General features: G+C 40.3%; 1 protein-coding gene across 2 annotated transcripts in view; it reads left to right on the top strand.

Moving 5' to 3' along the window:
- Positions 1 to 527: 527 nt before the first annotated feature.
- Positions 528 to 25,913, top strand: part of PECAM1 (platelet and endothelial cell adhesion molecule 1) — a 59,506-nt gene continuing 34,120 nt past the window's right edge. For both annotated transcript variants that reach the window (XM_083357085.1, XM_083357086.1), the window contains exons 1-5: positions 528 to 756; positions 853 to 879; positions 16,412 to 16,705; positions 17,981 to 18,286; positions 22,076 to 22,345. In XM_083357085.1, coding sequence (XP_083213211.1) covers positions 723 to 756; positions 853 to 879; positions 16,412 to 16,705; positions 17,981 to 18,286; positions 22,076 to 22,345 — 931 coding nt within the window. In that variant the 5' untranslated portion in view covers positions 528 to 722. The remainder of the gene's footprint in view (positions 757 to 852; positions 880 to 16,411; positions 16,706 to 17,980; positions 18,287 to 22,075; positions 22,346 to 25,913) is intronic.

Raw genomic sequence — 25,913 nt, forward strand, 5'->3', positions numbered from 1 at the left:
GACCTACGGTAACCATTTCCAGCGTTCATAGTTAGTAACAGAATTGCAATCACAGCCAGAGCAATGGATTTTCATTTAAACCAAACGTTCCACAGTCATCCTTGCAGCCAATGCAAATTTTCCTGAATAGGCGCCAACATCTAGAAATGATTATTTGTACAAAAAAAATGGACGCTGTGTTCAAGACAGTGTAGACTTGCTCAATAGCTTCACCATTAAAAGAGAGAAAGAAAAATAGTACCATGAGTAAAAACGTGCTACTTTTAAAAAACTGACATAAGTGTATGGCTGGCTCTGTAAAAGCACACTTAAAGAATGAATTTCATGTGCTTTAAAGTAGCTATTCAAAATTATTTTAAAATATAGTGAAAAAATATCATTGGGATTTCTTGTTTTCAGTGTACCTTAAGAAAATTGGGCAAAGCAAATGTGTTAACAAAAGCTCTACGGAAAGGCCAGTCATTTCCTGTCTGTTTGCTAGAGACAGATGTGTATTGTTTGCCATTTCCAGTTCCAGTAATGGGAATGAATACTTGACCAATATCTTGCCAGTTTGTGGTACTTGGTTGCTGAAAACACATCTGCCCCATTGTCTTTCACTGGGACTTTTGTGCTGCCAGGGTTTCATTTTTAGAAAAGATAAAGTCCTTACGGGAGAGAACTATTGGAACTCATGATCATTTCTTTATGCTGGAGTTTCATGTCCGCTTTCCGATTACAAGATGTATTGCCTTTTGCTGTTGATCCTTTTATTTTGTAAGTTCTGGATGGGGACACCAGCAGTAGAAACAAATTAATACTTGTTTCCTCCTACCCGTTGTTTAATGCTCTTCTCCTTCTCCTTCTTCTTAGGCGGCAAGGTGAAAAGTCAAGATAAGGGTGAGTTTGCATGTTTTGAAAAATATATATCATTCTACTCAGAAGAAATTTGAAGTTATTGCTCTAGATCTGCATAAGTGAGATAAGCATTTGGCCTGGGTGAAAATTTAAAAGTCACAGTATGTTTAAAGAGTATACACAGAATGTTCTGTCTTCAGCTTCTGGAGTGATTATGCTATGGGCTAAGTTATTCTATTATAGTCAACTCTACAATTCTCTTATGGCGCCTTTAAAGTCTAACAAATTTATCAGCGTTGAAGGATTCTGAACTGCAATCTCTTTCCTAATAATCATGGAATATTCTGAAATAATATTACTATATGGGTATATACTGTAAAAGCTATTCCTGTTGTATTTCTGTAGGCATAATATTCCATGAACTCGAATAAGTGAGCTGCAATTCGCTAAGGCTCTATCCATAAAATATTGATTAGACTTTGATTGTTAATTGTTCTTCTAATATAGGAATCACAATGTACTGATTGAGTTTCCTCAGTATAGACTGAAACCATCATTATAATTATTAATCATAATGAATACTATTTCTTACATTCTTCACTATATACTGGTTTTGAATTACCTAGAATAGCTTAAAAGTAGTTCTTCTACTTTTCAAAAGTGTCAATAGCAGTTGTGCCTTCATTGCCAATTGTCATGCCTGGAATATTACATGGAGGTTTTCTGTTTTTAGACCTTGGTTGGCCCAAATGTTCACTCACTTTTGACACGCAATAGGGACCCCTGAAGTTATCATTTGCGTTCAGACTCCCCATCATCACCAATGTCATTGAATGCTTAAAAAAATTCCTTAAGATAGGATTGGACAAGTCACATCATATTAAGTTCAAACCATAACTTTAATGCCACAAACACTATTCAGAAGATAAATTCTTAAAAACTGTGGTCCTAGTCTGAAGGCGAAGAACAAGTTGTAATTTTTGATAATTGTAGAAATTTGAGAAAGCAAATGGTCGGTCCCTTGTATTCATGTAGGAACAGGTCGTATCAGATTAAGTGAGGCAAGACTACACAACGTTTTTGAAATTTGAAGTACTCAAAAGAGCCTCATTGCTGAAAGAATTTAGGTTAATATTGGAGGGAAGAGATAGACATTAATTCAGTTATTATTTGTGGAAGTTGCAATATTACAAACTTTGAAAATTATTTCACCATGGTAGTTTTGCTCAACCATTGTTTGTTCACAAGCCATAACAGCCACAAGCTATGGGTTACAAACTACAGTTGTTCAATTCACACAGTATACTGAGTTATAATGGGGTTTATAGGTTTCTGTTCCAAGTGTGATGTGTTGATGTCTGGTTGATGTCTTCCTCTTTTTTACATATTAGCTGTAATACTCAGTATGATGTCTGATTTAAAGATTTAATGTTTCTAGAAGAAGCAAAACCAGCTATGTATAGGAGTGTTTTTCTTCCCACTTTGTTTACTGGAAAGTGAGAGTTGTGTATGCCAGGAAAAACATATTTAAAGATGTAATGAGTGAATGTGTGAACTCAATAGAAAAGCGAGTGACCAGTTTGAAAGAAATAGGGCATAATGGTTTGATTAAACAGAAGGAAGGAATGAGGAATTAATTGGAAAGCAAATATACAAGGTTTGTGATTAGTTGGCCAGTAGAAGACCAATAAAGTTTGTGGTTAGATGGAATTAATGAGATCCTAAAAAGAGAGCGAGGTGACTTTAAAAAAAGAAAAGAAAGGGAGAAAGAGAGATGAGAGAGAGAGAGAGCCTGAGAGAGGGAGGGAGGGAGAGAGAAAGAGAGAGGAAGAGGGAGAGAGAGAGAAAGGGAGAGAGAGAGGGAGAAAAAAGATGGAGAGGGAGAGAGAAAAAGAGAGAGAGAAAGGGAGGGAGATTTCATTGTAATCATCCATAACTACTATAGCTTTGTAGGTAATTTATTTATATGGTGTTAACATCATTTCTGAAAGCCAATGAGTAGCTGAGGCATGGTTTTCTTCCAGTATGGAGAAAATAAAGTTTTTCATAGCTATAATATAAGACACAGGGAATCAATTTTCTTTGCCCAGAAGTCAATTTCCAGTTGATAGCAATTATAGAAACTTGTAACGACATTCTCACAGTTGAATTAATACATGTAATAACTTTCTCTTCAAAAGGAATAATTATAGGATATTGAACAAAAACAAGTTTAAATGAAGTGTTAATCTCATTATATCTCCAACTGCATGAAAATTTTCTCAGGCCTTTTCTATTTAAGTGTAATGTGTCTAAAATATGTATTTTTGGTGAATAAGACATAAGATCTACTAAAATGTTTGGCGTTAAAACCTCTTCTTATTGTCTGGGCAAAATAGGAATCTTTAATTCTTTATTCCATTCAAACATTAAAGCTTGCATATCAAATTGATTCATCATTAACTTAATTTCATGAAGACTAATTGCAGGGGGTCTGAATCACATTAATAATTGCTTGTATGTGAACATCTCTGGGATTAAAAATGACACAGATCCAAACTGGGATGTCAGTAGATGTTATAATTGTCAGTACTGACAAAGTGATCCATATTAGGTAAATTGTATTTGTGCTTTAAAATAGAAAGGGATAATATACCATTGATAAATTAGAATATATGTATTTTGTGCTTTCAAATCAATGTTGACTCCTGGCATTACTTGGACAAATCCCTGCAGTTTTCTTAGCAAGATTTTGAAAGTGGCAGGGCAGAGGGAGAGTGACTGGCCCAAAGTCACCCAGCAGTCTTTGGGCCTATGGTGAAAGTAGAATCTCCCAGTTTGTAGCCTGGTGCTTTAACCATTATACCAAACTGGCTCTCTTTCCATATAATAGTATTCTTTTAATTAATTCCAAGATCTGGATTGCTTTATAGCAAGAATTTATGAGAAAAAGGATCAAAGAACCATTTCCTAGAAATAAGGTACCATAATCTTTGAATAAGAGGAATATATCTTCCCATTTTTTGAAACTTTTTCCTGACTTGGGAACACTGAATGTTCCCCTAAATATGAGGAAATGACCCATTGGTTAAATGACCCGAAATCATTTTTAATTCTGCTAGTTGGTACAAATGACCACAATCGCTGCCTTCTTTCAAAATATTTTATTCAGCAAGACATGTTCCAAATTTTCCACAAAAGTGTTCTGGTTCTGGGTTTTTCAAACTGTGTTCTGGAGATCTCAATATACCATGAGAATTCGATGGGATTCCATTAGACCCTAAGAGCAACCAAAAAAAAAAGGAAAAAAATAGAAAAGTTTACTCGAACACATCAAATTTTCTTTTACTAGGTTTTTTAACTTTGATCTGGGGTTCAGAGAATATTGTTTTACTTGTGTAGCGGGGAGTCACCTAACATGTTCTATAGCCTGAAAAAGTGTGAAAACTTTTATTACAGTTATTGATTTCATGGATACCTAGCCCTTACATGTTGCACATGGTGCTATCTTATAAAACCATTCTAACCCATGATTCAAAGCAAGGGAAAAAACTGAGTTGTGTTAAAACTATCAAAGGTCACAGATTTCCTGGCTCCAGGAATGATTTAAATTACCGATGAACCGATAAAAAAATAATAGCAACATTGAGTTTTTGAAAATGGGCTCTTCAAATGTTGTTTCATAGGCATACCATTAAGAACATCTTATTTGTGAAGGAACAAAATGTTTTTGAAAAAGGCAGGCTTGGGAGCCATTCTAATGCAACCTTTAACTTTGCTGGTTGAATTATCAAACAGAACTCTTGGTGGTAACCATCAGTCGTTTAGGTATGAGAGAGTTGATGTTTATTTTAAAATGTTGTCTGCAATATTCACATATGCATGTAAACAAATTAGAAGGCATTTATCATTCCCACTTTGGAAATGAATGCTTCAGATATCAGTACTATCATGTTTTTAGAGATGCTTTTGTCTTCTCTGCCAATCTGTCTTGATTGTCTGTACATGTAGTCCTCAACTTACAACAGTTCATTTAGTGACCTTTCGAAGTTACAAGGGCACTGAAAAAAGTGACATGACCGTTTTTCACACTTATGATCATTGCAACATTCCTATGGTCACATGATCAAAATTCAGATGTTTGGCAACTGGCATGTATTTATGATGTTTGCAGTGTCAAGGATCGTGTGATCTCACCTTTTGCAACCTTCTGGCAAGCAAAGTCAATATGGAAGCCAGGTTCACTTAACAACTGTGTTACTACCTTAACAATTGCAGTGATTCACTTAACAGCTATGGCAAGAAAGCTTGTAAAATGGGACAAAACTCACTTAACAAATGTCTTGCTTAGCAACAAAAATATTGGGGTCAATTATGGTCGTAAGTCAAGGACTACCTACATAGGGCACTCTTTCCCAAACTTGGCATTTTTTAGAAGTGTGGACTTCTGATTGAGTTTCTTCTAAGAAGTTTAGGAGTCAAAATTCACGTAAATGAAGGGGTTTGGGAGATGGATGGATGAGTAGATGGGCTTCATACAGTTCTCAGCTATAGAAAGGGCAAATCTTATGGATTTACAGTATACAGTCAGCAGCAGATAGCACATGGGAAACAGACTGCTAGTTCCTTGCTGCCATTATTGAATGTCAGCAATCAAGCCATCATTTGCTAAGCCAATTAATTGATTGCAGGAGGGAGAAGAATGGCCAAATCATTGGTTTCTTACTGCTAATCACATTGTAATGGGCACATGATTTTTCTTAGAATTTTGTAAAGGCATATTTTGATTGCCTGTTCTTATTCACTCTGTTTCAATACAGTCCTTTGTTTAAAAGCCTACAGGTCCTTTTATTTATTTCTTAAGCCTTTCTCCATAAATAAATTAGAGTGCTCTCTGCCCTTCCTCAGATCTGCAGAAACCATACCCACATTTTCTTTGTTGTTCCCATTGCCAATCCCTATCCTGTCTCCATTTCCTTTGTTCGTAATCATTGCAGCTGTTAATTTCTTCCAAGCAATGGTGACAACACCTAACAGATTTTATCAACTTTGAGACTGTTTGTGGATGGCATCACTAGTACAACAAAGATGTAGTACGCTTGTCTCATCCTTTGGCTAGGAACAAGAGGAAGGCAACTTCACGGGAACACAACAGAAGATTATGTTAGAAAGATGTTGGTGCCAAGGTTACGTGACATAAGAACATAACCCTTGCTCAGGTTTGACAATATTTACAGTAGGGTTTCTAAGATTGAACACAAAAATTCAAACACCTGCCAAAATCCAAATATAAGTTTGGAAATTGTATGGTGTGCCAATCCTTGGTCTCTAATTGTTCAATAACTTTTTCAGCTTAATTTAATATTAAAGGCCCATTTTTCTTCATGTGATGTGGTACATTTCAAGCTAGCATGTAACTTGGGTAAAGTTTTTTTTCTTTGCAATATTTTTATTAGAGATTTTAACATTTATAAAATACAAACTAAAAAAAGAAAAAAGATAGGAAGAAAGTGAATAGAAGGTGCAGAAAAGAAAAACAGAAAGGAAAGAATGTTTAAAGAAATGACTACTGATCTTCATTACAGTAGACACAAGCAAACTCTCCCTCCACTTTTAAAATTAGGTTACATACAGTAGATCATTGTGAAGATAGTTGGGCTCTTCCAAAGACTGCAGTCATCATACGGGGAATTAAAACAAGCAGGGTAACCCTTGCCTCCACGGGCTATGTCCATCTCAGATGGCTCTTCTGTAGAATCCACCAAGAACAGAACACTAAGTCTGGCTTTCCCTCATATTTTAACTCTATGCTGGATTCGGCTTCCTATTCCATCTTTCAAATGCAAACATCCCCTCAGAGTTTCTAGTACCTCTAAATATTTCCTCTGTTTCTAGTTCTAGTTATTATATCATGTTGGTGGAGCAGTGGGCTAATGCCTCCTTAAGTAACACCAGCTGCCTGCAATTAGTGCAGGTTCGAGTCCCACCAGGCTCAAGGTTGACTCAGCCTTCCATCCTTCCCAGGTAGGTAAAGTGAGGACCCAGATTGTTGGGGGCAGTAAGCTGACTTTGTAATAATGCCGCTTGGGGGTGTGTGAAAGCCCTAATAAGCAGGCATATACATAGAATGAAGGCTACTGCTAAGCGTGTAAGCCGCCCTGAGTCTTCGGAGAAGGGCGGGATACAAATGGAATTAAAATTAAATTTAAAAAATTAAATCTTGGGACTTTTCCATTTAGCCACTAGATGTCTCCCCAAATGTTCTTCACCAAAATCTCAGAAACTTTCTGGCAATGATCCACATTTGTCTGACTAGCCAGCCTTCCACGGGGCAGTGTCAGAACTGGCATCCCAGTCTGCACCACACCTTCTGTTCCCAATTCTGCTTCATCATGTTTGCTTTTGGATAATAAAAATAACTGCTAGTCACCATGGCTACATAATTGTGTGGAGGGAAGGCAGCCAGGGAGTTAAGGGGTGCCATGAGGCAGACATTCCTACTAATGGGAAAATGAACTGCCTTTAAGCTTCCAGGAAGATCAAGTGTTGCTGCCCAAGGAAAAGGAAAACAACTGATTATCTAGACCTAATTTGAAGCAAACTGGGCGCTTGGTCCAATGGTGGCAGGAATAGGCTCAGAGGGGCATGGCGCCTGTTCAGGACAGTGGCGTAGCGTGGGGGGTGCAGGGGGGGCCGGCCGCACTGGGCGCAACATCTGGGGGGGGCGCACTCGCACTGAGCTGCTCAGGGAGCCCCAAGGGCTGCACAGAGTTGGCTTGGCTCCGCTCTTGAGCTGCTCTTTCTTGCAAAGCGAAATGAGTCCGGCAGGTGAGATGGGCGGCCACATAAACTGAATAAAATAAATAGAAGCGGCCAACTCTCCGCCCAGGCTCAGGCCAACCGCAAGCGCCCCGCAGGCGCCCTGGCAGGCTTGGCCGAGCGAAGACGGACCCGCCGGCCGGCTGGCCTAGCTTCGTGCGCATGCGTGGCTTTATTTAGCAGGGCTCACGTGCGAGCTTGAATGCAGCGGCTCTTGCAGGTCGGAGCCCCGCCCAGCCGCCCTCAAGAGGGACCCGGAAGCATCCCGCATGCGCGCGACTCTTCTTGGAAAGTCTACGCCGCTGCGGGGCGCGTCTTTTCGGCGGTGCCGTGACGTCACCGCCCGCCCGCCCCTCTATTTCCGCTTCCGGTTGCCTTGCCCCGGGTGCTGACAACCCACGCTACGCCACTGGTTCAGGAATAGGCACCAATCCCCAAGATCCAGAAATTCTTATCAGGACCTTCCCTGAAAATTCCCTGGCATGTAATTATAATATCCTGTACTGCAATCAGCCATAACAGACATTTTGTTTGGTTAGACACCATATCTGAGCAAAACTCCTTTTTGTGAATTAGGAATGGAGATTTATGCTTCCCGAATAGAAATGGATGGTTGCAAATGTCATATCCAACTACTGTTCCCTGGATGGAAGCCGCCAGCCTTGTTTTGGGTCAATTTAAAACATGAGATTTTGTGTGCTAAAAGTCTTATTTTTTGTTTCAGTCAGGACTGGCAAAAGTCCCTGTTGTCTGTCTTTTATTAGGAATGGAGCATCATTAGTTGCTATTCCAATGGAACAGCCACTCAGTAGGGGAGAAGGAAAATGATGGCGGTCCACTTTACATAAAGAACATATAAAGTGTAGCCTTCTAGACTGGCTTTAGATACCACCTTCAGAGCTTAAAATTATCTAGCTGCAGCAGTATCATCTGTAAAACAGCAGACAGTACAGTCTTTTTGTCTTTTTCTGACAAAACCAGACCCCACTCCAAGGCCTTTGTTTTTACATTGCTTTGCCAACAGTATCCAATATCAACCCAGCCCAACTGTTAATGAACAACAGAGATACCGTCAATCATATGGGGGCAAAAACTCAACCTAAGTGAAGCCTATTTCTATGTTAGGTCTCTTTAATCTAAACAAGCTGTCATGGTAGCCTGAATTAGCCTCAAATGTACCTGATTCAACTCCTAAATCATGCCTAATTCATCCTTAAATTTTCCTTCTGACTGAGGAAAGCTTTCCACAGTTTCCGCCCCCCCCCACCTAAAAAGCGATCTATCTATGGCAGTTTGCAAAGGTCCAAAAATCTCTAATGTCTTTTCTTAATAGCAGCTACTGTTAATGACATCTAAAAATCTGGTGTCTCTCCTGATGTTCCACAACTGGCAATTCCAGAAGGACAATCTTTTCCTTGCCCTCACCCCACCCCCACCTCAATCCATTGCTTTGAAAGATTAGCTGTAAAAATCCAAATCGGTTCCAACAGTTAGGTTTCCTCTGCTCTGCCCTCAGTAGGTTGCTCAGATAAGGAAGAGCAAGCTTGTGTTATGTTCACAGTTGACAAATGGATAGGAATGCAAGGAAACAACCCACTTTAATTTTCATTCTGTGGAGAGGAATACACCATCTCCTGAGAACTTCTCAATATGTTTTCAAGGGTTTTTGTTTGCAATCCATTAGTTCTCGCCCTAATAGCAGAGACAAAGGCCTGCAACATTTTATTACTTATTGATTGATCAAATTGTTACACTCCCCATGATGACATGTTGTGTAGATTGGTCAGTTTAGGATCAATCAAGATTCACTTTTTCTGCTCACTAGTGTAGATCAAAGAAGCAGATCCATCTCAGGATATAAGGATGGTACAGACAGATTGCTCCAAAAATGATTTAAAAAGAAAAAAAAACTTGATAGCACACACTTGGAAAGTTTCCCTTGGAAATATACTGAAGTAATTTCCACATCAGTAATTTATAATATGTTCTAGAATCACCTAATCATTATTGTGCCAAAATAATAGTAGCGAAGAGAAAATAATATAGCGAGGACAGGCTATATATCACTTCACAATAGTTGGTGTTGCTATGAGTCACAAGTGTGGAAATGACCTATAACTAATTCATCAACCTACATTCTTCTCATGAAGAAAATAACAAAATTAATACTTGTAGCCGTATTCCAGAGGGATTTTGTGTGGAAGAGGGAGAGATTCGGGCAGGGAGTGGGAGATTTCAACTGGATTTTCCTATTTAAGGGCAGAGTAATTAACTGTTTGGGGATAGGATAGTTGTCTTTGTAGATTCCTTCCTGTTCCATTGCATCCCCTGACCTTTCTCAGCCAAGTTTTGCATCAAATGTGCAATGTGAAAGTAAGTGTTTATTTAGTAACAGTTGAATAATATTATGTACCCAATAACAGCAACTCTTAGCACCAATTTCTGCTACTCAATAATGTTCCTCAGGAGAAATCATCTTAGGGATAATAGATCCCCAAGTCCAGTAAATCTTAATAACTGCATTTGCTGTTTGCATTTTCTTTTGGGGTCACTTGTGCAAAATCTCTGTTTCATTTGGACTCACAGTTAATAACTGTGACTGTTGTCAGTTTTCTGAATTTTAGGAGTCCTGTTGCTGCTTGTATTATCTCTTGCACACTACAAGTTCAGTTTACAGATATTGATCCATTGCGACAAAGCATCTGCAAAGTTCAGGAAATGAGAGGCAGAGAGTTGGTTCTGATGTGGCTGGTTGATTGGGAGTGAACATGGTGAGGCTTTGGTGAACCAATGGTTTAGGGAATGAGATGCAAGATGCTTTATTATTTATTCATTTATTAACAAAATGTATGTTTTGTTTAATTTAACCAAGTTTATAAATAATAATTTTAGCAGTTAAAGATGCTGAGCTTGTCAGTTGGAGAACTGACAGCCTGAGTTCAAGATCTAAGGGCTGCACAATGGGGTGAGTTCCCATTCTTGCCCCAGCTCCTGCCCACCTAGCAGTTTGAAAGCAGTTTGAAATGCAAGTAGATGAATAGGTACCACTTTGGTGGAATGGCAACAGCATTCCGTGTGCCTCAGCAAATAGTCACATTGGCCATATGAGCACGGAAATGTCTTCAGACAACGCTGGCTCCCTTGGCGAGAAACAGGGATGAGCACCATCCCCTAGAATCAGATATGACTAGACAGGGGAAACCTGTCCACATATGGACAGAGGAAACCTTTACATAGACAAGATAAGAGAATCTGGAATTGATGGAATGCTGCTACAGCAGCAGACCTAATGAGAAGGGATATATAAAGCTCATGGGGGAACTACAGATAGACAGAAGACTTGCATCCAAGCTAACTGAGAAACAGCTAGTTACTCAACACTTCAACATAGTGAAAGGAAGCTGCTTTCACAACTTGAGTAGACCAACTAAACTTTATATCCCATGCTGAAGAAGACTCAGAAGAACAACTGAATGTGCAGCCAATCCCTGAAGCTGGAACGTCACTACCGCTCTTTCCATTAAACAGCGTAACAGTGATGTGAGGCACAAAATCATGGATAAACTAGCTAGAATCAACCCTTGAAGCTGGTTACCAAGGCTCAGAAGAAAAGCACCATCTGATAGATCCAGTGTCAGGTCTTCAAGCATTTTCTCTTGATAAATCTATATTTCAGAACTCCTGCCCATGACTGAGTTAAAGTGAATGGGTTTATTTATTTCATTTATTTATTTGTATCCTGCATGTATTATTTTTGCAAATAAGAAAGTGAATACCCCTTCCACTCCTTGTTTTCACCACAAAAACAAACTGGTGAAATGGGTTGATCAGGGAGAGAGCATGACTGGCCCAAGGTTACCCAGCTGGCTTTCATGGATCAGGTGGAACTAGAGCTCACAAACACCTGATTTCTAGCCTGGTGCCTGAACTACTAGACCAAACTGGTTAGCTGTCATTTACTATTCTGTACTTGTCATTGGACTGTTTACCAGCAGTTGGTCTGCTTTTTTAGCACTTGGTGCAGAGGTTAATTTGGTATAATATTAAGAAATGCAAATGAAATCATTCAAATTTGTGTTATTTTCCTTTTTATTCTGGATGGAATCCATTCAAGCTGTTCTGTTAATGGAAGTGCTTCCTTCAGTGGAAGCAGGGCATTGGGCCATGTTGTGGGATGAGCCTCTTTTGATGTTCTGTGAGCGCATTAGGTGATTTTGTGTGTGTGTATGTGTGTGTGTGTGTGTGAGAGAGAGAGAGAGAGGGAGGGAGAGGGGGGAGAGAGATTTGAGTTAGTGTTCAATATGAATGAGTGGCTGCCTGGGTTGTTTCCTGCAATTTTCTTGGCAAGGTTTTAGAAGTGATTTGTCATTGCCTTCTTTTGAGGGTTGAGAGTGTGTGTCTGGCTCAAGGTCCCCCTATTGTCTTTATGCCTAATGCAGAACTAGAAGTCACTGTCTCCCCCATTTCTAGCCTAGTGCCTTAACCACTACCATAGACCAAATGAGCTCTCTTTGATTGCTATCAAAGTGTTCCTGTTGTTGTTTGATCACAGGTTATTTTATTGTTTGTCTCAGGTATTAGTGGGTAACCATATAAACTAAAGTTAAGAAAGAAATGAAAAATAAATAACATGAAGAAGAGGGATGATTGGGGGAATAAGACTTCTCCCATGCAGTCTCCCCAGACCGCCTGGGGAGATTTGGAGGAGATCCTGAAATGCTGCAGCAGAAGAAGAAAGGAGTAGGGTGAGGAGAAAAGCTTATGACATATCTCTAGTTAACAAATTCAAATTCAATGGAATACATCAGTCAAAGAGTGTAGCATCCATCACCTTCCATACCACACATAATCAAGGAGAGAAGCAACCTAGAACTAAGGAGAAACTTCCTAACAGTTAGAACAATTAACCAGTGGAACAACCTGCCTCCAGAAGTGGTGAATGCTGGAAGTTTTTAAGAAGAGACTGGACAGCCATTTGTCTGAAATGATGTAGGGTTTCCTGCCTGAGCAGGGGGTTGGACTAGGTGACCTCCAAGGTCCCTTCCAACTTTACTATTGTGATTATGACTAATTTCCTATTTCATTTACAGTTGGTTCGCTATCATTTCTCATTGTTGAGGGACAGCTCCTTTGGATTGCTCAGGTTTTCTCTTATATTAACCCCTATGTTATGCTCTCAAGGAAGTTGCTCCATCAGCTGAAACAATCCTATGAAAAAATAAGGCTGGATATTTAGAACCATCAAGTGAAAGATGAGTTATACAATTATACAATGACCTAGTACAGTTTTTTGCAATCTAGTATGTTTTGGACTACAAGTCCATCATCTTTACCTAGTTTAAGGACATATCAATTAAATGCAAATCAAAACATTTGTTGTTAGCTGTGAAGTCATGTCCGACCCATCGCGACCCTATGGACAACATTCCTCCAGGCCTTCCTGTCCTCTACCATCTTCTGGAGTCCATTTAAGCTCACGCCTTCAGTGACTCCATCCAGCCACCTCATTCTCTGTCGTCCCCTTCTTCTATTGCCCTCAATCTTTCCCACCATTAGGCTCTTCTCCAGTGAATCCTTCCTTCTCATTAGGTGGCCAAAGTATTTGAGTTTTAGCTTCAGGATCTGGCCTTCTAAAGAGCAGTCAGGGTTGATCTCCTCTAGGACTGACCGGTTTGATCGCCTTGCAGTCCAAGGGACTCGCAGGAGTCTTCTCTAGCATCATAGTTCAAAGGCCTCAATTCTTTGGCGCTCAGCCTTTTTTATGGTCCAACTTTCACTGCCATACATTGCAACTGGGAAGACCATAGCCTTGACTATATGCACTTTTGTTGACAGGGTGATGTCTCTGCTTTTTAGTGTGCTGTCTAGATTTGCCATGGCTTTCCTCCTGAGGAGCAAGCGTCTTTTAATTTCTTGACTACAGTCCCCATCTGCAGTGATCTTGGAGCCCAGGAAAATAAAATCTGTCACTACCTCCATTTCTTCCCCATCTATTTGCCAGGAATTGAGAGGGCCGGATGCCATGATCTTGGTTTTATTAATGTTTAGTTTCAACCCAAGTTTTGCACTCTCCTTCTTCACTCGCAACAACAGGCTCTTTAGTTCCTCTTCACTTTCTGCCATTAGAGTGGTATCATCTGCATATCTTAGGTTGTTGATGTTTCTTCCGGCAATCTTAATTCCAACTTTTGATTCATCTAGCCCTGCCTTTCTCATGATGTGCTCTGCATATAAGTTAAATAGGCAAGGCGACAGTATACAGCCTTGCCGGACTCCTTTCCCAATTTTGAACCAATCAGTGGTTCCGTGTCCAGTTCTCACTGTTGCTTCTTGGCCTGCATATAGGTTTCTCAAGAGACAAATAAGATGGTCTGGTACACCCATCTCTTTAAGAACTTGCCACAGTTTGTTATGATCCACACAATCAAAGGCTTTAGCATAGTCAATGAAGCAGAAGTAGATGTTTTTCTGTAACTCTCTAGCTTTCTCCATGATCCAGCGTATGTTAGCAATTTGATCTCTAGTTCCTCTGCCTCTTCGAAATCCTGCCTGTACTTCTGGTAGTTCTCGATCCACTGGAGTCTAGCTTGTAGAATTGTAAGCATAACTTTACTAGCATGAGAAATGAGTGCAATGGTGCGATAATTTGAACATTCTTTGGCACTGCCTTTCTTTGGAATTGGAATGTAAACTGATCTTTTCCAATCCTGTGGCCACTGTTGAGTTTTCCAAATTTGCTGGCAAATTGAGTGTAGCACTTTTACTGCATTGTCTTTTAAGATTTTGAATAGCTCAGCTGGAATACTGTCACCTCCACTAGCTTTGTTGTTGCTCAGCTTTTCTAAGGCCCACTTCACTTCACATTCTAGGATGTCTGGCTCGAGGTCAGTGACCACCTCATTGTGATTATCAGGGACGTTAAGCTTATTCTTTATAGTTCTTCTGTGTAATTTTGCCACCTCTTCTTAATCTCTTCTGCCTCTGTTAGGTCCCTGCCATTTTGGTCCTTTATCATGCCCATTTTTGCATGAAACGTTCCCTTCATCTCTCCAATTTTCTTGAAAAGATCTCTGGTCCTCCCTATTCTATTGTTTTCTTCTATTTCTTTGCACTGTTCATTTAAGAAGGCATTCTTATCTCTTCTAGATATTCTCTGGAATTCTGCATTCAATTGGGCGTATCTTTCTTTTTCTCCCTTGCCTTCCGCTTCCCTCCTTTCCTCAGCTATTTGCAAAGCTTCCTCAGACAGCCATTTTGCTTTCTTGCATTTCTTTTCCTTTGGGATGGTTTTGGTTGCTACCTGTTGTACAATGTTGCGAACCTCTGTCCATAGTTCTTCAGGCACTCTGTCTATCAGATCTAATTCCTTAAATCTATTTGTCACCTCTACCGTATATTCAACAGGGATATGATTTAATTCATACCTGACTGGCCTAGCGCTTTTCCCTACTTTCTTTAATTTAAGCCTAAACTTTGCAACAAGAAGCTCATGGTATGAGCCACAGTCAGCTCCTGGTCTTGTTTTTACTGACTGTATAGAGCTTCTCCATCTTTGGCTGCAGAGCATATAGTCAATCTGATTTCTGTGTTGACCGTCTGGTGATGTCCATGTGTAAAGCCGTCTCTTGGGTTGTTGGAAAAGAGTGTTTGCTATCACCATCGTATTCTCTTGACAAAATTCTATCAGCCTGTGCCCTGCTTCATTTTGTACTCCAAGGCCAAACTTGCCCGTTATTCCGGTTATCTTTTGGCTTCCTACTTTAGCATTCCAATCCCCCATGATGATAAGGACATCATTTTTTGGTGTTAGTTCTATAAGGTGCTGTAGGGCTTCATAAAACTGGTCAATTTCATCCTCTTCAGCACCGGTGGTTGGGGCATAGACTTGGACTACTGTGATATTGAATGGTTTGCCTTGGATTCGAACTGAGATCATTCTGTCATTTTGAGGATTGTATCCCAGTATTGCTTTTCCTACTCTTTTATTGACTATGAAGGCTACTCCATTTCTTCTGAGGGATTCTTGCCCGCAGTAGTATACCTGATGGTCATCTGAATTAAATTCACCCATTCCTGTCCATTTTAGTTTGCTGATACCTAAGATCTCGATGTTTAGTCTTGTCATCTCTTGTTTGGCCACGTCCAACTTTCCTTGATTGATGTATCTTACATTCCAGGTTCCTATGGAGAAAAAATCTTTATAGCATCGGACTTTCCTTTCACCACCAGACACATCCACAGCTGAGCGTCCTTTCGGCTTTGGCCCAGTTGCTTCATTCTTTCTGGTGCTACTAATACTAGCCCTCTGCTCTTCCCCAGTAGCATATTGGACACCTTCTGACCTGAGGGGCTCAACTTCCAGCGTCATATCGTTTTGCCTTTTGGTACTGTCCATAGAGTTTTCATGGCAAAGATACTGGAGTGGGTTGCCATTTCCTTCTCCAGTGGATCACGTTTTGTCAGAACTCTCTGCTATGACCTTTCCATCTTGGGTGGCCCTGCACGGTATAGCTCATAGCTTCATTGAATTATGCAAGCCCCTTCGCCACGACAAGGCAGTAATCCATGAAGGGGAAATCAAAACATACAATCATGTAATTTTTTTATTAATCATATCAGGTATATTCTATTAATCCAATCAGATTTCTTTGGTAGCTAACATCCTATTCAAATGCATTGGATGGATGGATCCAATATAATAGTTTTTTTGGGGGGGAAAACAGATTGGGATGATTCCTGAAACTAATATCATGAATATTTTTTTCTTTTTTTCCAGTGTTTACTATCAATAAAGTTTCACTCCAGGCTTTTCCACAAAATGAAGTGCGCAATGGAAACCCACTCATCCTCAACTGTTCTGCGGACATTAGCAAGAATGAACATTTCCGATTGAATTACACGTTTTCATTTTTCAAGGATGGTGACCTTCTGTTCACTAACACAATTGAACAAGACAGCGCCCAGTATACAATCTCACAGGCTAGATTTTCTTCTTCAGGAGACTATGAATGTTCATTAACTGTTGAGGAGAAAAAAAAATCTAGTGATCCTTTGACCATTAAAGTTGAAGGTAGGTGTCTCTTCATACTTTGGGGCATTAAAATTGTTCTTTATGGATAAGAAAGGCACTTTTTTTCCTTTTAGTTTTACCACATTTCTTTTTTCTAATTTTTCCTTCCTTATTCATTTTCTTTCCTTTTTCTTTTTTCTTTTCTTTTCTTTTCTTTTCTTTTCTTTTCTTTTCTTGCTGCTTGATTACAGAAAATCTTTTTCTTCTGTTATTTTTCATTTTCTTTACTTAACATATTTTAGCCTTTTTCCTGAAAAACACCCTTATCACTTATCACTTATGTCCCATGTTTTTCATAGTCACATCTTCCTGGTGTTTTTCTGTGGATGAAGCTTCTGTTGTGTAAAATTCTATCTGTCTATTTGTCTGGACTGCAGATTTCTATGCTGCTTTCAACCCACAAATCCTTTTATTCTACCATTTTGTGTTATAAAGTTCCAAAGCAACAAAACGGCCTTCCCCAACTCTGTGCTCCAAGGAAGAAATCCAAAGAGGCTTTGCAACACTTCAGTGGCATTTGACTCTAGTCCATAAAGAAGCCATGACATACAAGATGGCTTTCTTTAGATGATCCATTTCCCCAGTGCTTTTTTTTGTAAAAGAAAAAGGTGCCAGAATTCACACATGTCATACAACCTGCCTTGCCTACCCTACAAGGTTCCATCCAAAAAAGGTGCCGGAACTCCGTTCTGAGCGTTCTATGAGAAAAAAAGCCCTGCATTTCCCAGAGAAAGTGGTACTTTTTTCACTTTATCAAAAAGATCTCTCTTTGTCAGTTGCTATTTGCCTCTTTTTAATCCTGCCTTTATTATTTTTATAAATAACTCAAGGCAGTGAACATACCTAATGTTCCTTCCTCTTCCTATTTTCCCCACTACAAGAACCCTGTGAGGTTAGCTGGTCTAAGAAAGAGAATGACTGCCCCAAAGTCATCTATCTGGATTTTTATGTCCAAAAGTGGCACTAGAACTCACGGTCCCTTGTTTTCTAGCCATGTGCCTTAACTAACATAGTTCTCCAGTTTGTTACAACTTGTCATAACTTATAATTTGTTATAACAAAAAAACATCAAGAAAAAAGACTTTAGAAGATCCTTTGGAAGAAAAGATCCAGGATCCTAGGCCTCCTTTTTCAGAACTCAAAAAAAGCAGTTTGATCTTGAGGTTTGTCATGTATTATGACATGAAAATCCCAAGATCAAGCTGTTTAAAGTGGCTTCCAGCTTGTCACTTGTAAAGGTATATCTTAATTCATGATTGCTTCTCTGTTTTGAAGGCATAATGAAGCCAATATTGAGTGTCCAGAGAACAGCAGTGATGGAAGGTGAAAATGTACTTTTACGCTGTGAGGTGCCAGAAGAAAAGCCACCTTTTCATTTCATATTTTATAAAACTGCACAGCTGGCAAATGGAGTTGTACATGAGAGGAGTCGAAAATCGCAACATGAAAATTTTGTTGAGTTAGAATTCCCCATCGATGCCGGAGACAATATTTTATATTTTGAATGTGCTGTCAAGATGGATCCAATGACAGGACGTCAAATCTCAGAGCGTAGTAACCGAACAATTGTCACCGTTAGCGGTAAGTTAGTTAGACTTTTGCTTTCAAAACTAATCATTAAAGTTATGCTTTTTTATTTTGTTTCAAAAATGCTGCAAACTGAGTTGTAAATCCTTGTTATCCCAGATAAACACATTCTCGTGGGAAGCCCAAACATTTTTTTCACACTTTAAGGAATCACTAAGCAATAGTTCTTTCTACATCTCATATGTTTTGTCAACTTGGCTTTTAGGAGCCAACTCAAATATTCAATCAATGAAATATTCCTAAATGTCAAATCAATTAAATATCCTTAAAGTAAAGGTAAAGGTAAAGTTTCCCCCACACATGTGTGCTAGTCGTTTCCGACTCTAGGGGCCGGTGCTCATCTCTGTTTCAAAGCCGAAGAGCCAGCGCTTGTCCGAGGACGTCTCCGTGGTCATGTGGCCGGCATGACTAGACGCCAAAGGCGCACGGAACGCTGTTACCTTCCCACTGTAGTGGTCCCTATTTTTCTACTTGCATTTTTACGTGCTTTCGAACTGCTAGGTTGGCAGAAGCTAGGACGAGTAACAGGCGCTCACTCTGTTACACGGCACTCGGGATTCGACCCGCCAAACTGCCGACCTTCTGATCGACAAGCTCAGCGTCCTAACCCACTGAGCCACCGCGTCCCTTTAAATATCCTTAAATATTTCTAAAAGTCAAATCAATGAAATATTCCTAAAATCAATGAAGTATTCCTAAAAAGGAAACCTATGAATGATCCAGTTTTCTAGGTGATATTGTGTCAGGAAATTGTGCAGCAGCTATCCAGATAAAGTCGGGGACACTATCACAAACTTGTAGTTTTTTTAGATATATAAATATATTTATCATTCAAATTTACAGCGGTCTTTGTCATCATCCAGAAAGAAACAATACAAGATAGTCAGGAACCCAGGAACATCATGAGGTAAATTAAACAGTATACAGAACACCAGTGGCGTAGCGTGGGTTGTCAGCACCCGGGGCAAGGCAAGTAATTTGCGCCCCCTAACCGCACCGCACGCCTGGCACCCCCCCTCCACAGTGGGCGGCGACCCGGTGGCTCGGATCGGATTCGCACAGCCAGCACTGCAGTGAGAGAGAGTGAGTGAGCCAGGCAGGGGCAGAGAGCTGTGAGTGCGAGCGCGCCCCCCCAGATGTTGCACCCGGTGCGCCCGGCCCCCCCTGCACCCCCCACGCTACGCCACTGCAGAACACTCAGAAGAAGAAAAAAGGAGGGGAAAAAGGGAAACTCCCCCTTTATACTTACAGCAACCAATCATAGCGTAGATTGACTCATGCATGAATTAGCACTCTCTAATTAACTATAAGTGTGTGTTCTAGCCTAGTGTACACTTTACTGTTCCAGCTACTAAATTCAATATCCTAACATATTGCTAAATAAATGCCATGCCAGATGGATCTTTGAATCAACAAGGCGGTTTTCAAATTCTCTGTCAGAGATAGTTCAAGCATGTTAGCTGACTCATAACTGAAGGTACAAGAACTGCCAAAATCACTGATTCTGGATTATCTCTGATGCTGACTGTCATATATTTTAAAATCAGTTAAAGGTTTTTGTCAAATTCCTGTTTATAGAAGGCTTTTGAACAGAAATAAATGTCAAAGTATCTAAGTCCTCAAAGTTCATTACAGAAAACAAAATAACCATTAGTCTTGTGACATCTTAAAGAGTTACCACTTCATTGGTACAACTTTATCAGATATCTGCTGTTTTGCCCTGAGAAACTAATACTATGTATGCATTTTTGTATCCCCCTGCAATTTACCGGTATATTTTTTGCGAGGATCGGCTGATTAATACATGCTGTGATAAGAATGTCACCATTTTTAACCCGGGGAACTAAAGGATACTGCATACCAATACTGTTTTCAACAACTGTTTTCAACCATTCCACAATTGCTCTTTTAGTTACCGATGCGAGACTTGAAAGCATGTCATGAGCTTATGGGTTTGCCCTCAAGTTGACCAATGGGCAGCACCGAACACCACCCCCACCCCCGGTTGTTTCACTTTTTCCCTGTTTTTCTAGTGATTTCTAAGTTATGTAAGTGCCTACTGTTCCAGGGAGCTACACTGTTGCTCTTCAACTCCACAAAAAGAGCAGCAAAGGGTAGTGTGAGGAGCACAGTGGCTTGCATGGCTGGGATGCTGGGTTGGAGATTAGAAAGCCCATGTTTGAGACCCGAGTGCTATCATGGGGTGGGGTTGAGTTCCCGTCCTTTACTCCAGCTCCTGCTGGGGACATGAAAGGAGCTCCCTACTGGGTGTCCCCTGAGGAATGATGATTTCACCGGCTAAATCTTTCAGCCTGGAAGAGCCTCGGTGCTTCTGACTGCTAAGGGTAGGGCAATATCTTTAGAAACCAGTAAGCAGAACAAGGCAAGAATGCCCAAGAGGTCTCCATCCACCCCAAAGTTCCAAATCCATACTGTTGAATTGTCTTATTTCTTTTGCACCCCAAAAGAGTGAGAATTTCACTGGCTCTGCTGCCTTACAGACACAACCACATGTATTTTTATGAGTGCAGAACTGACCTAGAAGTAGTGGAGATGCTGCCGTTAGAGGAACCCAACTCAAATATTTCATCCGAATTTGCAATTATTTTGCTCAAGTCTGTTCACCATCATGAAGCAGCAGAGATGAAATTTTATGAAAAGGTGTTAATGCAATTTGTTTTTAGAACATTGTCTATGTTCATTAATAATCTCAACAGCATGAGAATAAATTCAACAAGGGTACAGAATTACGAATGGTCTTTTTTGTTCATGCAGTTCTCTGGATTTAAAGATAAAATGGTGCTTTAGATCTTACTTTGACTTAGTAGCATCCGGTGTCTCTCTCTGTGTGTGTGTGTGTGTGTGTGTGTGTGTGTGTGTGTGTGTGTGTGTGAGGGAGGGAGGGAGGGAGGGAGGGAGAGAGAGAGAGAGAGAGAGAGAGAGAGAGAGAGAGAGAGAGGGAGAGAGGGAGAACAGGCAAGATAGTGATTATCCCTTGTCCCTTTTGGATATGCAACAATGTTCCATACATGTACAAAGTAGTGGGACTTTCATTACGCAGTTGCAACTACCATCTCACCATACATGCACACACACATTCTCACACAGATGCTATTTGACAGCAAGCCCTTAAACCAAATGTATATTTTCCCAGAGTCTCAACAACCTCAAGAAAGAAATAATAGTACAGCCCTGCTACCTATAAATAATAATTATTTTTACTTTCTATAACTTATTTAATCTTTACTTTTATCTTCCCCACCCTTCCCTTAGCTGAAACTAAGTTAAACCAAAATTAGCAAACTTCCTCAAATAAGTTACCCAGTTCTAATCCACATATCAAAGGATAAGGTCTGCAAACAATTAGGTCTCCCAGAGGAACTTAATGTTCACAAGAATAAACATACCTACACAAACACACACACACACATACACACATGCACCCCTCAAGTGCCACCCTAGAATCCGCATGATACCCTGCACAAGCTTCCCCCATAAAAAACTGCTGCTGAATCATATTTCTCTGCAGCCTGCCCTTAAATGCAAACTGTTTTGCTTTCAGGAATAAATATTTCTTCTTTCCTCACAGCTGTCCAGATCTCAGTTTTATTTATTCTTGCACAGCCCCAGCTTGTGTTGGAACCCCAAATTATTCTTCTGACAGCTGCCCACAAGACCCAGACTCAGGTTTTTGCTTTAGCAGAGTAACGTAGCCACCTCTCTGGAATCTTTCCATAGGCGGGGTTTTTAAAAATGATGACAGATTTGCTTCTTTTTTGGCAGAACCATTTTCTGTTCCTAAAATAACCATCGACCCACCACAGAATATTACTGAAGGGGATAAGATCTGTATAACGTGTTCAACAGTTCTACTTCGCCAGGATCAAACTGAAATTATCTTGCAGAAAAACAAAACAATTCTGAATAGCACGAAGGGCAGAGAGACCCTAACATATTGCAAGATAGTCAAGATGGAAGACAATGGCAATTATATTTGCAAAGTGGAGCATGGAAGTGTATCTAAAAGTGACAAAAAAGAACTTGTGGTGGCTGGTAAGAGATTTCTCCATCTTGCTTTAATAACTCACAGCCCGACCTTAGTCTATGCTTTCTAGTCTATGCTTTAGTCTATGCTTTCACTAATTATGGAGTGGAATATCTACTTTTTCAAGATATGAATTTATCATTTGGGTGAGTTCTAGTCAGAGCAACCTCATGATGTACAATATTATGATGTCCTTCACACCTTGTGAAACTGCTTCAGGCAAACTCAGCAGAAAATAAGGCAGTATCTGAACACACGTCTTTCCTTTCCTCAAGTTTTACGTATAGCAGGACTGGGGAATCATGTACCACAGTTCTGGAAATAAACACAGAAGGTGTTGCTTGGTGTTTAGGCAAGCTGTAGGATATTAAGACAACGTTGCCTTGCCTAAGAATAAGGCAGCCGGGTCCTTCAACCCACTATTAATCCACTTGAAATCTTCGGAAGGGCACAGTAGACAATAACATTTATCAGGAGGATTTTTCTAATCCAAAAATAGCATTCAGGATGCTTTTGAGTCATCTCATGGAGTCTGTGGGCAAATAATGAATTACTCTAATGTAGTACGTAGCTTAGACTTGCTTCAGGTGAACACAGAGCCCTCTATGATAGGGGAGCGTTACAGTGCAGGTAATCCTTGTCTTACAACTTACAATTTGTTTAGTGATCATTCAAAGTTACAACGGCAGTGAAAAAAGTGACTTATGACCAGTTTTCACACTTGCATCACCGTCGCATCAACATCTCCATGGTCACAGAATCAAAATTTGGATTCGTGGCAACTGGCACATATTCATGACAGTTGCACTGTCCTGGGATCATGTGATCACTATTTGTAACCTTCCCAGCTGACAAGGCAATGGAGGAAACCAGATTTGCTTAATGACTGCATGATTCACTTAACAGCTGCAGTGATTTGCTTAACAGCTATGGCAAAAAAAAGTTGTAAAATGGGGCAAAACTCGCTGAACAGCTGCCTTGCTTAGCAATGGAAATTTTGGGCTCCATTGAGGTTGTAAGTTGAGGACTCTTTAAAGTCAATGACTATTATAATGTTTGTAGTTTAATGTATTTTAAGATTTAGCGAATGAGGGCGAATGTTTAAGATTTAAATTTATGTCTTTTTCCAGTAATGTGCTATAGTAGCATTACAGTATTATTTTTTCTCTTATTGTTCTCATTGTATTGTGGGTTTCTTTTTAGAAGAACACATAAACATTAAATTAAATTTCCTGGAAGAAACAAAAGCCACATTTCAGTCATTTGGCAGCGAGCAAGTGAACAAACAAGTGCATTTAGCATTCTTAGAGCGAAAGTGAATCATCCAGAGTTCCCTGACAAGGACAGGTGAAAATTAGACCCAGAGAAAAATGCTGAAAGGGTAGCACTGGGGCCAGCATCGCTCATGCATGAAATTTAAATTTTCTAATTTTGTATACTTCGTTAAAACTGCCAGTTATCTCAGTTATAAAGGCAGTGATGCATTATAATATAATAAAATTTATATTTCCAGATTCCGAAAAACAAATCTGTTAAATTCTGAACTTAGCCCAATAATAGAGAGACCTGCTATCTTTACCATGTCAAAGATTTGAGGGTTTGCCCGGAGGGAGCGGGGGCTGCATGGCTGCCTGTGTGATGCACAGAAAATACTAACATAAATATGCCCGTTTACATAGCAGGCAATAGGAAACCTATGGACTCAACAGCTCCTTTCAATAGATTGCCATTCTCCCATTATTTCTGCAGACTTGAGAATGGCAAATTTCTGTTGGGCAATAAAGCTTCTGTTTTGACTATTAAAAACAGAAAAAGGCAGTTTGGTTTTGTAAGCTGCCAAGAATCATTGAATTGTGGCAGGTCACACATTTAATAGATAAATGTGCAGTTTGCACCTGGGGTACTAAGATTTGATATCCCATGCATTATACTAATAAGGAAGGGGCTTTGCACATTGCAGTTCCTATAGTTAACCTGTTCCCTCCTATCTTTCATCTCTACAATCACCATACAAATTCCTCCTCACTATAATTCCAATGATGGTGATGTTATCCATTCAGTCGTGTCCAACTCTTGTTGATTCTATGAGCAACGTCTCTCCATACCTTCTGATCTTACACAACTTCTTTCAATTGTTCTATGCTCTAGCTCAGGGGTCCCTAACCCCCAGGCCGTGGACCAGTACCAAGCCGCAGTATGCCAGCAACCGGGCCGCACAAACAAGGAAAGCCATATCCACAGGATACAGGCAGCACACAAAACCAAGCACCCTCCAGTCTGTGGAAAAACCTCTCTCCACATAACTGGTCCCTGGTGCTCAAAAGTTTGGGGACCTCTACTCTAGCTAGTGACAGCTTTGATGGTGATAATTCCAGCACTAATAACTTAAATTCCCTGTTGACTGACAGAAAATAATCTGTATTTAGAACCGTTATTCAAGAATTTTGAGCATATGCTCCCTCTAATTATTTTAATGATTTTTTTGGTTCTGATAGGGTGGTTCACGCTCTGTAAAACTAACATTTGATGACATACCGTAGTGTGTATCTAGTCTCTGAAGGCGGTAGATGTCTTTTCTGGATTGCAACTCAGGCAAGCAAGCATCAGTGTCTCTGGATTTGGGGGTGAAACTAGGTCCAGAGTTGTGCCATTGATAACTCTAGAAGGGTTAGTAATCCCCTCAGGCAGAGTTGGTGTACAGTCTGGGGTCTTCTTGTACTCATGAGTTCAGATCAAGGAATAGTTGGTTGTTGTTGTTGTTAGCTGCGAAGTCGTGTCCGACCCATCGCGACCCTATGGACAACGTTCCTCCAGGCCTTCCTGTCCTCTACCATCTTCTGGAGTCCATTTAAGCTCATGCCTACTGCTTCAGTGACTCCATCCAGCCACCTCATTCTCTGTCGTCCCCTTCTTCTATTGCCCTCGATCTTTCCCAGCATTAGGCTCTTCTCCAGTGAGTCCTTCCTTCTCATTAGGTGGCCAAAGTATTTGAGTTTTAGCTTCAGGATCTGGCCTTCTAAAGAGCAGTCAGGATTGATCTCCTCTAGGACTGACCGGTTTGATCGCCTTGCAGTCCAAGTGACTCGCAGGAGTCTTCTCCAGCACCATAGTTCAAAGGCCTCAATTCTTTGGCGCTCAGCCTTTCTTATGGTCCAACTTTCACTGCCATACATTGCAACAGGGAAGACCATAGCCTTGACTATACGCACTTTTGTTGACAGGGTGATGTCTCTGCTTTTTAGTGTGCTGTCTAGATTTGCCATGGCTTTTCTCCCCAGGAGCAAGCGTCTTTTAATTTCTTGGCTACAGTCCCCATCTGCAGTGATCTTGGAGCCCAGGAAAATAAAATCTGTCACTACTTCCATTTCTTCCCCATCTATTTGCCAGGAATTGAGAGGGCCAGATGCCATGATCTTGGTTTTCTTAATGTTAAGTTTCAACCCAAGTTGGTAGCTATGCCTAAAAGGTAGAAAGGTAAAGTTGTGTCTGACTCTAGGGAGCAGTGCTCATCTTCATTTCTTGGCCAAGAGAACCAGCATTGTCCAAAGACATTTTCCATGGTCATGTGACCAGCAT

Source organism: Vipera ursinii, assembly GCF_947247035.1.
Source record: "Vipera ursinii genome assembly, chromosome: 2".
In the NCBI taxonomy this organism is placed as follows: Eukaryota; Metazoa; Chordata; class Lepidosauria; order Squamata; family Viperidae; genus Vipera; species Vipera ursinii.